The sequence below is a fragment of the Condylura cristata genome, unplaced genomic scaffold, assembly GCF_000260355.1.
Source record: "Condylura cristata isolate star-nosed mole 26May11 unplaced genomic scaffold, ConCri1.0 scaffold00057, whole genome shotgun sequence".
Taxonomy (NCBI): domain Eukaryota; kingdom Metazoa; phylum Chordata; class Mammalia; order Eulipotyphla; family Talpidae; genus Condylura; species Condylura cristata.
The window spans coordinates 481497-497474 of record NW_004567158.1 but is presented as its reverse complement, the minus strand read 5'-3'; the positions used below and the strand labels follow the sequence as shown (position 1 = coordinate 497474).

The 15978-nt window shown below is 52.1% G+C and overlaps 1 protein-coding gene across 1 annotated transcript in view; it reads left to right on the top strand.

The window, feature by feature from the left end:
• The first annotated feature begins 851 nt into the window (after positions 1-851).
• The window catches only part of MECP2 (methyl CpG binding protein 2), a 42895-nt gene continuing 27768 nt past the window's right edge, over positions 852-15978 (top strand). Inside the window, exons 1-2 of the mRNA XM_012734462.1 lie at positions 852-1162; positions 2046-2169. Of these exons, the coding sequence (XP_012589916.1) occupies positions 2144-2169 (26 nt within the window). The 5' untranslated portion in view covers positions 852-1162; positions 2046-2143. The remainder of the gene's footprint in view (positions 1163-2045; positions 2170-15978) is intronic.

The window sequence follows — 15978 nt, the reverse complement described above, 5'->3', positions numbered from 1 at the left end:
CGATCAAGGATGTGATCTGGTATCTAATCTTCAGAGAAAAAAGAGGTGATTATTAGTGGGCCTCTTAGGTTGCTCAGTGTCACGAGTCAGCAGGCTGCTTAAGTTATCCGTGAAGAAGAGAGAATCACAGAAACGCTGCACGTTTGTTCTGACTGGTGTCTTTCGCACACAGTGGGTAAAGCCCAGGCCTGAGCCGGCATCGAGCGCCCGGGAGAGTGGCAGGACGCCTGCCGGTTTTACCACCCACTGCGATCGTGCCGTGTGCAGACCAGACCAGCCTCGTGTGGCCGACAGACACAAACTTTTCTCTTGGGTAGAACGTGTTTCTGCTCCAGCAGAAGGACCTTGTCCTCGGTGCTTCTGTGCCAGCCCTCTCCAGTCCAACAGCTGTGCCTTTAACTCCGTTCGGGTGGGACACGTGACAGGTCCCTCCTCTTCGGGCTCCTGTACCAAACCTTGTGCTCTTCTGCCTTTACCTGCGAGCTCCTGCCTTTGTCTTGCCAGGAGCCTTTTCCTCAGGAAAGCTTGGTTTGCATGCTGTTGCTTAAACATGTGCCCACCACGCTGATGGTAGGTATGGTGTGTGCGGAGGGGGCAGCTCCATTCCCGCATCGGGGGGGGGTGTGACCGTTCTGTTAGAAATAAAGCCTGGGCCTTAATGGGCATTCGTCACCTTTCGTGGGCTCTGAGCCGTTGGGGCAGTTAGGTCTGCCGGCACGAGCGAGTCCTCAGCCTGAGAGCAGCTGTTTGGCAGTCGCTCAGAAGTCTGGGCTCGCAGCAGCCCTGAGGAAGGGCTCCCTCATCGTCTTTGCCTAAGAGCTGGCTGCCCTATACACGAGCCGACACAGCACTGCTTTGTGGGGGTTTTCACCTCACTGCTCTCATTTGCTGGCTCTTCTTCTTTTTTTTTTTTAATAACGAAACTCGAGTTAATCAAAGGTCATAAACACTCATAGCTGGAAGATCCAGTTGCTTCAGTTTCAGGTAAAACAAGAAATTGTGGCTGGGAGTAGTGGTGGCTTCTTGAGGGTCTCCCAGCCAGGACACCAGTTCCATTTTTATGACCCAGCTAACTGAGTAATACTGTTGCTTCGACTTCTGCGATTTCAGAGTGTGCCATGGCTCAGTGTTGGAGGGATTAGAGCTCACTGCGCCTGCGCAGGTAATTCTAGGCACCGCCGCGGTGGTCGGGCATTGGCCGCGTGCACTCGGGAGGTGCTGCCCTGGCTGTGTTTGACTGCATGAGTAATGGCGTGATTAGTCTCTTTAAGTTGTACACGTGAGGCTTTTTCTCGTGTAAAGATAAAAGCACTACTCTTGAGCCAGCAAGGTGTCAGAGACTAGCTGATTTGGGGGCAGTTTAGGCTTTAACAAGAAAGTGATGGCTATCGTGATAATGAGAATGTAACGCGAAAGTTCCTTGTTGAACATGTGTTCAAAAGCACAGAGGAAACTACCCAACTAATAGCTCTGAACATTGCAGTTTGCTCAGCTGACAGGCTTCGGAGTGATGGCTTGAGACAGATTTTCATATTTCGAGGATGGCTTTGGCTCTCCTTGGCGCTTGCTTCCCATCGCTGCCTTTTCCCTCTCAGGGTCAAAGTAGCTTTTACGTGATGTTTCAGCCACTCGTTGCAACTTCAGCTGCTTAGCAAAGAAGGCAGACAGCCTCTGGATCGTGTGTGCTCTTGGGGATGACTTTCCGATGCTGCATGTCCTCGTGAACATGTGTTGTCTCCCCAAGTACTTCTCTATGACATGGCGCAAGAAATACCAGCCAGAGATCAGCACTAACGGGGTGCTTGGTGGAGCCCCTCAAAGGGGGCAAGCCCTGTGAGCACGCAGACCCTGACCCGCATGAGTTTTCCTTGTATTCGCGCCGTGTGTTGCGCGCCAGCAGCTGTGGTTCGCTGTTTGGAGCTAGGCAGGCTGGGGGCCGGCCTCGCGCCGCTCCGTGTGCGCACCTCCGCAGTGTCCCGAATACCCTGGGAGAAAGGTCGCGCAGCACAATGGGGGCTTTCAACTTACGATTTTCTTTGTTTTAGGCTCCATAAAAATACAGACTCACCAGTTCCTGCTTTGATGTGACATGTGACTCCCCAGAATACATCTTGCTTCTGTAGACCAGCTCCAACAGGATTCCATGGTAGCTGGGATGTTAGGGCTCAGGTAAGTAACCTTCCTTTTTTTTTTTTTAGTATATGTCCTGGTTTGGCCATCTGTTTTTAAAAAAGAAAAAAAAAGAACGAAAAAAAAGAGCTGCTACTCTTGGACAGTATAAAAGTGCCCCAAAGACTAAAGACATAACTGTGCCAAACTGTGCCATATAATAAAAAAAAGTCACTTCCCTGAGCCCTGAAAGGTCAGTTTGGGTAGGGTCACTTGGTAGCTGCAGCGAGACCTGGGGGCGGGGTCAGATTAGAGCCGGAACTGGTGATCTGTGCCTTCAGTTCACCTTGAACAGATCAGCTGAGCCGAGAGTGAGGTGACTGAGCTCTCCACCCGCCGCCTGGTGCTCTTCAGCGCGGGCTCTGTGTGCTTTGCTTTTGGGTAGATGACTTCCTGGTGGACCGTGGCGAGCGTGCTGGTGCGTTCTCGGAGCGGCGCCTGGCGTGTGGCCCCAAGACTGAGGGCCTCTTGGCAGCTGTCACGGCACCAAGAAGCCAGGCAGGCTGGCTCTGAGGCTTGAGAGCAGGGCAGACGCCTTTGAGAAGCCGAGGGGCCCGGCCTTCTGAGGCCTGACTCTCGGGCACGGGGCGGGGGGCGACTCAGGCCCTTTGTGCGCGTGTTAGTTTTGTAAGACCAGTGGCTCCTTAATTTCCCAGTCATCCAGGCTCCAGCTCTCACGCTTTTTTAAAATCAGGGTCACTCCACATGGGGTGTTTTGACACCTGGGTTTTGGGCATTTTGTCTGGTAAGACGGCAGTATCATTGAACCTGTGCCTCTTCCCAAGAAAAGAACATGCCCGTCTTTACCCACTTGTTACCACTGTGCTGCTGCTGGCTGAGAGCCCCAAGTAGGCCTTGGTTGTGTCTCTGGTGGTTTCCGCCACATCCCGCTAATGCTGCCTGGGCCTCCATGACATCCAGTCCATCCCGACCCTGTGACGGCGGGCTTGGGCCAGGGAGAAGGCGTGGAAGGACCTAGGGCAGTCACAGACTCCCGCACTGCTTGCTGCGGGTGTGCTCCAGCCCTGCTGACGGGACGTTCTGTCTGCTGGTGGGAGCCGTGTGGCCACCACTTGGGGCATCATGTCAGGAAGCGTGCGGACCACGAATGGGCATCTTCCGGTGGCTGTCAGGCCGGGGGGAGGGGTCTTTTTAATCATCTTCCTCAGCTTACGAATGATTTTGTAACACAGGCGGTGGTGACGCTACAGTTTCTCCTAAGGCGTAGGAGGGAGAGGTTTTAAGAAATCACTTCTTACGTGTAAGTGGGAGAGGCACAGCCATCTGAGCTTCAAGGAACTTTTAAGGAAATTCCCAAAGGACAGAGTTTGTCTTTACTGGAAAAGCACTTGCTATCTTCTCATTTTTCTTTGCCTTTTTACAAAATTGTAAAAACAATACATGCTTATATTAAGATTCAAACCATTTTAAAGTACATCAAGGCAAAAAATGGAAGGCCCTCGTTACGTTCTGCCCCACTGTCCAGGGCGACCACTGTTCATAGCTTAGCGCGGGCCCTTCTGGGTCTTCCTGGAGGCGCACACATGGGCTTGCAGCTTTTGCAGAATGAGGACAGTGTTGTGCACGCTCTGCCTTTTACCATCCGATCTGCTTGTCTCCGCCTCCTTATCTCCTTTTCCCCGCTTTGGTATCATTTGTATTGAGGTAACACTGGTGTACAGACTTAAGGGGTGTAGGGTCTTTAGATGCGGCCTCATCGCTTTTAGAGAGCAGCGTGGTCTCCTGCCAACTTCCAGTCACGTGTTGCCCCCTGTTGGTCTTCTCCGTGTTCCACCGCTAAACGCACTGCTGGCTCCAACTGCCTCACGGCCGGCCGGTCTTGCGGAAGAGCGGCTGCCTAGATTTGGAGCTGCTGGGGGGTGCCAGCACATCCCCCTCCCACGGATGGCTGCCCCGTGCCCCTGAGAGCCTGAGGAGTGCGACTGCCCATGCCCTCTCAGAACTGGGTGCCCATCTTTGCCACGGGTGCTCCTCAGGTTGCCCTTTGAGACTGAGCCTCAGTCATCCCTGGCTTTTGTTCTTGCTCTTGCTGAATCGCCCTAGCGTCCTGCCTTCACTGCCCCCCCCCCCAGGATGTACCTTAAGTGGGTCGTCAGCACCTTTGCCGTGTTAGGTGTATTCTTTGTCGGGCAGGTCGTTTCCCCATTTTGTTTGATATCGTGATTCTGCTTGTCTTTGATAGGTGACACGTCGGGTGATTCCCCTTTTGCTTTTGTAGTTAGTCCTTTCCTGCTCGAAGGGCACAGCCATGGTCATCTGTGTTTTCCTCCCAAAAAAGTTGATGTACTGTATTTACGCACCACTTTTGAGACCTTACAGGTGGTCTGTCCTCTGCTTTTGGATTTAACTTTGGAGCGGGTGGCGTCTCGCGCCTGCCTCGTCAGCTGTCTGATAGCCACGTGGTAAACCAGTCATCTGGCTTTGACCTTTACCATACGCTGACTTGAGTGAACAAAGTAGTGCTTTTTCCTTCTGGATTTTTTTTTTCTTTCTGACACCTGCTGGCAAGCCTGTCAGCAGATAATCATTTCTTCATTTACCCAACTAATATTTGAACCCCTGCTTCGAGTGAGCCAGGGCAGTGCTGAGCCCTGCAAGTGCACCTTCTTATTACTGGGGTTGGCTGCAGAGGTGGGGAGGCCAGTGATGACAGTGTTCATTCCAGAAAACTCAAGAAAACAAACAGGGGATCTTTTCAAGAGTGGGCTGTAGATAAACGAGGAGGAACCCAGAGTGGGGCGTGTTTTCAGTACTGACAAAACAAGCCAGAGCCTCAGGGTAGACTGCGACTAAGCACAGTCTCCTGACTCTTGTAAGTGCAAGCTGTTTTTTGTCTTGCATTACCACGAGTACATTTTGCTGTTGAAACAGTTCTCTGTTCAGTTAGCTTGGTTGATGGAGTAAAAGTCACGTACTGATAAAAACTCTAGTTTTCTTCTATGATGATTTTGGAGTTTTTCTGTAATAGCTGATAAAAATAAAGGCAGACTCTTGATAAACATTCTTGGGGAACAAGTGTAACTTGTGCAGTTTGCATCATTTAAATTTTTATTATTTAACCTCAAAACAGAAGTGAAATCCCGATGTGAGTCAAAAATATCCACTCACTTGAAGAAGGGCTGTAAGTGACTGGGATTTAGTCTCCTGAAAGGCTGGTGTTTTTTGCAGTGACTTTGAATAGTTAGCAGAAAATGAAGAAGGCCGCGTCAGAGCTGGTGTGGCAGAGGGTCTCCCTGGTGCAGCCACCACCATCACTGTCGTCAGCTTACACATTTGTGGGGTGTGTGGAATGTTTAAGTCATGGTAAAGGATACTAGCATTAAACCGACTGTTGTAGCCATTTTTACGTGTATGGTTTGACGACATTAAGTACATTTTCATCATCGTGCATCCGTTGCCAACCATCTCCAGAACCTTCTCATCTTGCAGAACTGAAGTTTTCACCTTAAACCTGGCTTTCCTCCCCCACCTGCTTTCCTCCTGCCTGTCTCCGGGAAACTGACTATTGCATATAGCATGTGTGTGTTTCTGGGTTTCACAAGCCTATCCGTGCAGTTTGTTCTTATTGTATCTTGGGAGTTGGTTGGCATCAGTCCCTGAAGCGCTGCATCTTTTTTTCTTTAGGACTGCATGAGTGCTCCATTATGTTGAGGTGTCATAATTTATATAACCACTTTGCCACGGATGGGTATTTATGTTTCTGATGGTTTTTATTTCATTAATGCTGTAGTAAATGCCCTTTTTACATATGCCGTCTTGCACATGGCCATTTTGTCCATAGGACAAATTCCTTGAGCTGGGACTTGCTGGGTCAAAGAGAATGGGGACTTTAGCCAGATCAAGGGTGGCCTGTTCTAGGAAGGAATCGTCTTTTTAGCAGTTAACGCCAGGAAGCAAAACTTGGGAGGCGCCCATTGCGTCACCCTTTACCTTGCGTGGACAGAGACTCTGAGACAGAGCTCTGCTGTGTAAAGGCAGCTTTAGCCAGTCCTCGGATGTGGCTCTTCAAGAAGGGAGCATTTTAGCTTGGTATGGTTCAGTGGCAGCAGCTCCTTGGGACTCAGGAGTGAAGAGTCTGGTGGACATGCAGCCTCATTTGCCTGGCTCACCTTGCCAGCTTGAGCAGAGTGAGCGCCCTCTATGCCCATGGTTTTTCCTAAATGCAGTCTGCATCAGTGGGTTCAGCATTCCTGCAGACAGAGGGCCAGTTCTAAGGAACTTGAGTGTTCTGCAGCTTCGGGGTGGGGTGTAGTCTGGAAGCCAGTCCTCTGTGGATGCCAAGGGACGACTGGAGTTCGGGGTGAGTAAAACACTATGTGAACTCTCAAGTGTGCAGGAGTTGATGCCTCTGCATGGTTGCGGGTCAGTTGCACTGAAACGTGCACAGGGAATATCTGAGACGTGTTCAGGACCAGCTGGCGGGGCTTCATTTCTCTGGGCTGTCCTTGCTTTTTGTATTGCCATGCTGCGCTCACCGGCCGAGTGTCTGTTAGGTGTCAGTCATGGTACAAGGTGCTGAGGGCCATCTCAAACCGCGGCAATCTTCTGGGCGACAGCAAGATACAGACAAACCCCCTGTTACTTTACAGAGGGCTAGTCCAGTGATGGGGATGGAGCAGCCGGTGAGGGAGCCGCATCAGCATCAGAGAGGTGCGACCTGGACTTGGTGGGGTTAGGGTAGAGACTTCCTCGAAGAGTCCCCCCGCCCCTCCACCCTGTACCTGAACCATCAGGCAGTGTTAGCTGGTCCAGGAGAACATGTGCCGGGGGCCACCAGCTGCATGGAGGCCCTGACAGCAGGACTGTTTGGCTGGGCTCGAGGGGTGCAGTGTGGAGCGAGACGAGAGTGGTGCCTTTGTGGGTGTGCCGGCAGGAAGTTGGGCACAGCAGTCCCAGAGAGCCCTGCCCTTGGCCATCTGTCCTGTCCGCTCTCTTCCCCATGCTGCCCTTGGCGCCTTCCCTCCTGCTCCCAGGCCCCTTGTCATGTGTCCTTCTGTAATTCCCAACACTGAGCGGAGGGCAGGGGTTGGCGTGGAGGCGAGTCTGCCAGGTGCACTGCTTCGTTCCGACTGTCATTTAGGATTTCTTAGCAAGAGTTTCCTGGTGCTGGAGATAGTGCCGTCGGCCAGCCCACTCCCCTCTACAAGAAGCGGGGCCGCCCTGATGGGCGGCACAGCACCGGTGGGTGAATCCCGGGCCCTCTGTGCCTGCACCGCCACGCTTGGCCTGCCTGACCCCTGCCTCCCCGAAGTCCTCCAGCCCCCTGGGGTGCTTCAGGAGCGCCTGCAGTGGCCCTGTTCATGCCAGCTGCCTCATAGGGAACACCTCTGTGCCAGTGCCAGCGAAACCCCAGCCCACGGAGGCCCTTGTGTCCTGCCTCCCCTAGGTGGCCCACCGCGACAGTGTCGGGTGCTCCCCACGCAAGCTCGCTGCTTTACTGTGACTGCCTCGCTCCTGAGCGCTTGCCAGGTGTCAGGCTGCCAGCACACTGTCTCCTTTTGCACCTCGCTCCTTGCACACCCGCCAGGCTGGTGCGCTGGTCTGCCTTGCCCTCTGCCTCCTCCATTCACACATGTCTCCTCGTGTGGTGGAAACAGCTTTACAACGGAAGCCCCACCGGCGCCCTGAGGGAGGAAGGAGTTGTAGAAAGAGGAGGACTGACATCTGGTTGATGTTTATATCCGCTGGTCCTGTTAAACAAGGGGAAGATATTTTTATTTCTGTGTTTGTGAAAGCGTTCCACAAAAAAGGCATCCATTTTCTAGACTCATTAATAGGGCAGTCCTGCCGTTTTATTTTTAGATGTGAAAGAACTGTAGCAGGCTTCTGAGAGAGTCCCACGTCGTGGCGAGCGGAGGTTGCGCTGTATTCGGGATGAACTCAGGTTCTGCGGGTACATGCCCTTTGCAAAGAAGGAAGAAGTGTGTTGTTTCTGGGGCCTCTGGTGGCACTGAAGTTTTGCCAAAGCTCTTTGATAAGGTGTGATTCAGACTTGTCCACGTGTAACTCACTTTGAAGATGTAAATTTCCGTGTCGCTGGTCTGTTTCTGTAAACAGCAGAAGGCACCAGTGCACATTACTGCTAATTTGCTCTAATATCGTCAGCTGCTTTTGGCATCACACTTGGCATCAAAACAGACCAACGCCTGCGGTTGTGACAGCTCGTCTTTTTGTTCCTTTTAACTGCAGAATTGATGGCACCGGTGACTCTTGCCAGGCTGGCCAGCGCCTGCGCCATCACAGTGCTTGCTGGTCAGGGAGCGTGAGACTGGGCAAGTGGTGTGGCCCTAGCCGGACGGTGACGCGCTGGGAAGCCACTGTCTCAGATGTCTCAGAAACGCTTCTGGGACACTTAAGACAAAACAAGCAAGCAAGAAAGACTTGCGTTGCTCACTTTCGAATGACACAACTGAAGTGTCAGTGTCGCCAGTTCAGGGACTGCGTGAGGAGGTCTCGCCGTGGGAGAAAGCAGCTGTGGCCCTGCGGGGCGTGTTGTGGGTGTGGGAGCACCTATGGCCTTGTCACCAGTGGAGAGCAGAGATGCTGGCAGTGACCTTTGAGCCCAGCACTGCTGCAGACGTAGGGTCGTGCCAAGGGAGCGCTCTTGCACAGCGCAGATCCGGAAGCATGGTGTTACTGCGTTTCTGTGCCTGTCAGTGCTTTTCTCCCACACGGGTGCTGAAGGGCCAGCAGGGTCACGACACTGGCTGAGGGCACCTGTTGTGCATCAGAACGTAGGGATGAGGGGTCAGGAACGCCTCAGAGCACAGGTGCATTCGGGGCGAGTTATTGCATCCGGGCTGCTGTATGTAGAGTTGTATGGAGCTATTGGAGAGCACTGAGGAGCCAGCCTTGTTCGGTAAATAATAACCTTGAACTTATCCTTGCTGGCGCCATTTTCCAGCCTCTTCGAGCATCTTCCTCATGTGGCCATGGCATGTGCACCTGCGACATCAATGACGTGTCCGGGATGTCGTGCCATGGCAGCAGAACGGATTTATAGCATCCCTTTCCCTGAGCTGTTAAGTGAAAAAAGTTTTAGACACCACCGGGAGAGGAAAAGAAGGGCCTTGTAGCCCTGCCACCTCAGACAGCTCACCCTGGGCAGACAGCTCACCCTGGGCAGCGTCCTTTCGCCATCAGGTTTTCCTGAGCACCGGCCCTTAGCTGGACTGTGCCTCACTGCCACCGCCCTGCAGCCGTGCTGTTTCCAGGCAGCCCCGCCCTGCTCCTGCCCACTGGCCCCACATGGGGCAGCCTTTCCTCGTTTCTAGTGGAGGCGCTCACAGCGTCTCAGATCTAAGCCCCAAAGGGATCATGTGCCCCTGCCACTTCCTGTCTCATGGTGGAGCACTTGCTGTCCTCACAGCCCTCGGGCCAGTTCTGGGAGTCTCCTGCCCCGTCCTGCTGTTGTCCTGTGAGTCCTATGGGACTCGGCACTGAAAGTGTGCCCACCTGGTCACTGTATCTGCCGCTGAGTCCACAGATCGTGGCGCCTTACGACGACGGCAGCTGTGTGCTGGGTGTCCTCACACTCAGGAGCCTCCTGCCGGGCCACCCCAGGCCCGATGTCAAGCTGTTCTGCACTCAAGGCTCTGCTGTTCCCGGCGCCCCTGGCCAGAGAGGCAGGTGGGAGTGACCAAGGCAGTCGCTTCTTGCCTCCTGGAGCTGAAGTCGGGGGAAGGGAACCCTTGAAGTAGTCACACATGCAGTGACGTGATGCAGCGGGCTACACGCTCTAAAGGGCAGGCACAGAGAGCAAGCATGGGGGACGCCAGGCCTGGGAGGCTGGGCCAGAGCTGCACAGGCTGGGGTGGAGAGAGGAAGGCCTTCCTGCTGTGGAGCGCGTGGGCAGCCCTGCTCATGGAGCCTACCGGAGTGCAAGCGGCTGCAGCCCAGCCGCAGTGCTGGTCAGCGCGGGTGACAGGTGAGCAGAGAGGCCTGGGGCGCTCCTGCAGGACTCTGGCTGTCAGCACAGCTGAGCACCAGGAAGCTGTCCGAGTTCAGAGTGTTTGATCAAAATAGTACAGGCTGCGCTAGCAGCGTGACCGCTGTCAGAGGAGTCTTGGCAGAAACCGAGTCCCTTCCCATCCCTGCTGCGCAGGCCAGGGATGGCACCTTTCAGAACTGGCTTCCGTCTCCTTACTGACTGGCCAACTTTAGGGAATTTAGCCACCCCCGGAATGCACAACGAGGACGTAAGCAGTCTCCCGTGCTGACATTCAGATGCCCACTTTCTCCGCACGGGGGCTCCCGGCCCTGCTTCTGCCTCCTTGGAGGTATTGCTCACCAGTGCTCTCATCCTGCCCATGGACCTGGCCCGGAGCCCCAGATTCGGTCTCTGGTTGAAAGTCCATCTGCGTCACGGGCATCGTGGCCTGCATGTTAGTATCGCTTGCCGCGGGGCAGAAACAAAGGCCGAGCCTGCCCTTCCTTGCCAGCCTCAGGCGGCAGCCACCCCTCAGACGAAAATGAGCAAACCTCGGCCTCGCCTGCCTCGAGTCCTTGCCAGACTTCTGCCTGCTGCAAAAGTGGAGTCTTGACTTCCGGTGCAGCGCTTTATTGGCCCATCTGTTTGCCTCCAGCTTCCTGCTCGCCTTCTTCGCTCTCAGCGAGGCCAATTTTGCCCTGTGGGTCCCCTCCCCGTGCCTTCCTCTTCACGCCCCGGCTTCCCTGGCTCCAGGGGCTTCGCTGGGCTCCCACCTGGCTTCCTGGAATCCGCCACTGCTCTTCCCCGCAAACCCTCTGTCTGTTCCCAGCAGAACTCCAGAGGGTGCACCCTGCCTCCCCACGCCCAGCTCCGGGTGTGCCTAGGGTCCCGGGGTGCTGGGGCAGCAAAGGGGGTGTCTGGCGCTCTTTTTCCCCTCTCGAATGAGGACGCGCTGCTGGCAGGCCCTCAGTTGGAGGACCCCCGCTGCCGGGTGGCCAGTGACGCAGCCTCTTCTGTGCCCCACAGCCCCAAGCACAGAAGGTCTCTGCTGAGCCGCTGCGAGTTTGTCCTCCTGCTCTTCAGGTTGACTGGCTGAGCAGAGGCTTCCGAGTGGAAGTTCGCTCGCCCCCGGCAGCTTGCTGGGGCTCCCGAACAGGCCAAGCAGGGTTCCCTAGGTGGTTGCTTTTCTCTCTCCTTCCCTGGGCCCTTCTGGACCCTTCAGTGTCCTGAAGCTCGAGGGCAGGTCTCCGGAGTGGTGTCTGGACTCGCGGGCTTGAGACTTGCGCCTGTTGTCGGCGCTTCTCTGACAAACGTGTGAGCTTCATCCTTCTGCTTTGTCTTTCTTGAGGAGACTCTGGGGCTGATGTGGAGCCGTTTATACAGGCCTCTGTCTCCGTCGCCTCTCCTCTTTCCGCTTATTTTTTTGCACTGAAGTTTATTCCACCTAGACTTCGTTTCCTCTCCTCTGTATTTCAGCAAAATACCTGTCCTTACTGTGAGGCCTGTGCCTGCTGCCGATATTCAACAGCTGGCAGCGCTTTGACAGACGTGTCTGCCTCGCTGTCTGAGGGGCTGTCTGTGTTCCTGTGCCTTTCGGCTGACCACTGCAAAGGAACTTGGGGTCGTGCCATTTCGTCCCTAGGGACTTTACCAGGTAGCTCCTAAAAATAAGGCCGTTTCCCAGTAGAAACACAGTACCCCAATCACATCAAAAAAGCAAAGCTAATTCCCTAATGTTACCCAGCAGCCATTCCAAAATCTAAATTTTTACGGATACTTCTTAGCGTTCTTTGGGGAGGGGGTGAGGGCCTGCCAAGGGTCAGCCTGGCCTTTTGGCAGCGCGGCCTCTCCTCTACCAGCCCTCAGGAGCAGGCGAGCCGCAAGGGTTCCTGGCTCCTTTCCCTTGCAGTGGTGCTTGTGAAAGCGTTGCAGGCCTGTTTAAGACGATGTTTCGGGCCAGAGATGTTCATGTCGGTGTCCAGTCAGGGCTGTGGGCCGGAGGGGCCTGTTGTGCTTGCCGCCACTCTGCTCTGCCAGCGCAGGTGGCTGCTCTTCTCACAAGTGCCTGGTCCAGTGACCCTGTCGCCTGCAGCCACACCCCCAGGGCTTGAGCCGTTCTGCCTCCCGGTGGGAGTTAGGTGGGAGCTGTGCGCCCGGTTTAGTTCTCGAGTCTGCTGTATTTAACATTGGCCTTGTTCTGTGAAAAATTTGCCCCACCAAGTGAGGAAGGATATCTCCTGATGAACAAGAGGTGCCAAGATGTGACCTGTACTGACTAAACTAGTCGCTGACCTGCATTTGGGGTGACTGTCACCTCCAGCGGCGGCGCGGCATCTGTGTTGTGTTTTCACCAAGTTTCTTTCATTCTGCATGGGCTTGTGCAGTTTTAGCTGAGAAAGGCTCTAAAGCTCCGCCAGCATCACAGTTCCTTTTCCATCAGATCCCAAATTCAGTCTGTGAAAGCCCCTTCAAGTTGGCGCCTGCATCCTCTTGACACACCCCGTCACTTGCTTTCTGGCACAAGACGTTCCATCTCAGCCTGTACTTTTCCTGTTCCAGAACTGGTTTGGGAGCTCTGGTGCCTTTTAGTGGCGAATGGCATTTTGGCTCCAAGGTGTGGGTGCTAGATTTGCTCTGTCTTGCTGGGATGACGTTGTAGCTAGGCTCTCGGCACAAAGCTAGAGGCTGGAAATCATTTTAATACTACTAAGTAAAAATACTGGATGAACTTTTAAGATTTTTTTTCATGCTTAGGAGATAGCTCCCTAAGAATGTGAAATCAGGATTAGTGTGGTCAAAAGTCACCTGGGAGCTTGCTTCTGGCAGTACTGGGAGCTCATTTCAGACGACCCCTTTTCAGAAAACAGCTAAAAACTGGACAAAAATTTAAACAACAAAACGTCTTCTAAGGGAGAGAGTGACCACAAGCAGGGAAACCAAGGGAGGTGACCCTTGGAAGAATTGGACTTGACCACAGTCCTGCAACCTGGCTCAGGGAAGCAGAGGGAACACGGCAGCTGCAAGCCAGGGCAGAGACCTGAGGTGCAGGCAGGGGGTCCGCATCTTCTGGCAGCTTCTGCTAGGCGCCACCTCAATGCAAAGGAAATCCACAGATTTCAGCTGCTGCTCACCCCAGGCAGACTAGTTTGGGGTTTGACTTCAGGCAGGTGAAGGGCCTGCTACAATAAAGAAATCGGTGCTCTTCACGGAAAAATAACGGAATCCCAAGTCTGACAGTGTATCACTCAGGGCGTCCAAACATTTGAGGAAGCAGGCAGATGTGCGCATTACTCGGGAGCAGAGGCAAGCACTCTTTCGGTGTACAGTGACTATTTTGGGCTTTGGGGCCATGCAGTTTCTGTCACAGCCACGCAGCTCTGCTGTTGCAGTGAGAAGCGGCCAGAGGCACCATGAATGGGCACTCACAAAAGCCAGGTGGGCCATCTCTGGCCTGCAGGCCACACTGGGGCGGCGGTTGCTTCAGCAGAAAAGGCAGTCCATGGCTACCGGCTACCTTCCCCAGATGACCCATGTGAGGGAGTTAGCAGGTGAAGTGGGTCAAAGCAGCTGTTCTAGCTCTGCAGGCAGAGAGCAGAATATCTTAGTGGGAGCAGCAGGCAGCCCTGGCCCGACGAAATGTCGGGTAAAAACTGCGGTTAAGTGGCAGGCATGCCATCAGTGGGCTGTGGACTAGAAAGAAGACTCAGCTGTGTGCCGTCTGGAAGGCAGAGGTAGGAGCGCACCTAGCACCAACCGTAAAGGTTGACTTTTGATCTTGGTTTCTCTTTGGAGTAAGTTCTGCCATCATGGGGACACTGTGGTTGGAAAAAGCCAGAGACTGGGTCATGAACTGTTTTGCTCATAAACCAGAATCAGAATGCGTATTGAAAAGACTCAGACTTCCTTTTTGTACCTTAAGGTGTCTTTAACCTGCTGTCTTTCGACTGTATTGTGCTCTGTTTCCAATCTGAAGCAACAGGTCATTTTCAACAAAAATAATTCAGACCTACATAATTATGTTTAAACCCTTACGTGTAAGTTTATAGTTAGACAAGTATCTTTTATCTGTGACTCTCAGACTGAAAGCAATTCTAAATTAAATACTTTGATAAAGTTCACTAATTCCCAAATCACTACATGTTACAGTATGTTACTTACCAAAAAGATAAAGTATGTTCTGGGCACATCGTGCAGCTATTAATTTAAAATAGGACTTGTAGACTTGTCTGGTTATTGTGCTGTCTACTTACTATGTAAATTTTTGCAAGTCAAATACGCAAATGAAAACAGCCATTTGCAAGGTTTATTCACAATTGTTGCCTTTTTAATGTGTAAAAATGTGAGTTTATGAAGTCATCATAAATTATTCTAAGTGTATTAAATTGATCAGAGTTTTTCAACAACAAAAATAATTCAGCTTAAAAAGACTAAAAACATTTTTGTGTTTAAGAGAAGCTAACAGGTGATAGTGACATTTTCTGAAATTGCTGGCTTCTCCAGTATTAAACACGGTGACTGAAACCTGTAGTTTTGAATTAAAATGACTGTAGCTTTTTGAATTACTGGGGGTAAGTTCCAAAAGTCAATTGAAAATCAGTATAAAACAAAATAAAACTTATTGATTTCATAGAGAAATGGGTCAAAAGACAGGATGCTGCCATCTGAGCCTTTAGCTTATAAACTATTCAGTTCTTTTTGCATTTTAAGATTTGTATTTAACTGACTGGTTTTTACCTCCACTGAAATAACTATTGGACCCAGAAACAATTTTCTTTCAGAATAAAATTTTTTCAGATTTTGCCTGGTGGGGGGGGGGGAGGCAGTTTGTGTATGACACAGCCAGGTCAAAAATGAAAGAAAGAGACAGACACCACGCAGAGCAGACCTCGGAAGAGTGCAGTTGGCCACACTAACAGTTACGAAAGTAGCGGATCCCAAAATAAAGGCTTCTAGAAGTGGTAAAAGGCGTATTTCATGATGAGCGAAAGGGCAGGTTCATCAGGGAAGGCATCGAGAGTTAAAAATGTGTGTGTGTTGTTGCAGAGCTACAAAATACTGGAGGGGAAAAGTGACAAAATAAAAGAAACAGACAAATCCATAATCATGCTTTGGTAGGTCTAGGACCTTTCTCCATAATTGATGGAACTGGGCCCGAACCTTTAGCAAGTACATAGACCAGCAAAACCTGCCTGCCAGCCCCCTTGACCTAGCTGATAGGCAGGCTAAGAGACTCAGCAGGTGTAGAACATCCTTTCTTTTCCAGTGTACATGGTACCGTTCAACAGCTTAGTATTTGCTGAACCGCAGAACAAGTCTCAATAAATTTCTGAAGCTTGGGGTCCTACAGGTAGTGTTTTTCTGATCAAATGGAATTAAATTAGAAATCATAACAAGGAAAGTGAGGGGGAAAACCCAGATATTTGAACATTAAACACATTGCTAAGTTAACCATGGGTCAAAGAAATCACAAGAAAAATTAGATTTCATGCAATAATGAATTACTGGGTTGTCAGAAAAGTCATGATGTATTTTTTTCTGTTTTTCAAGCAAAAACACATTGTGACTTTTCCAGCAGTCCAGTATGAAAATACAGCATATTAAGATCTACAGGATCCAGCTAATGGAACACTTGGAGGGAAATTTATATCTTTGAATGTATTTATTAGAAAATCAGGTCTAAGGCCCTCCCTAGTAGTGCAACGGGTTAAGGCACAGCACTACGAAGCTGGTACAGCTGCTTCAACACAAGTTCAGTCTCCGGCCAGGGAGTGACCCCCCCCAGGGCGAAGCAGACCTCTCCCGTCTCTCCGCTGCTCCCCTCAGCAGTGTACTTTGTCCATCTGCCTGTTCTGCTCCCC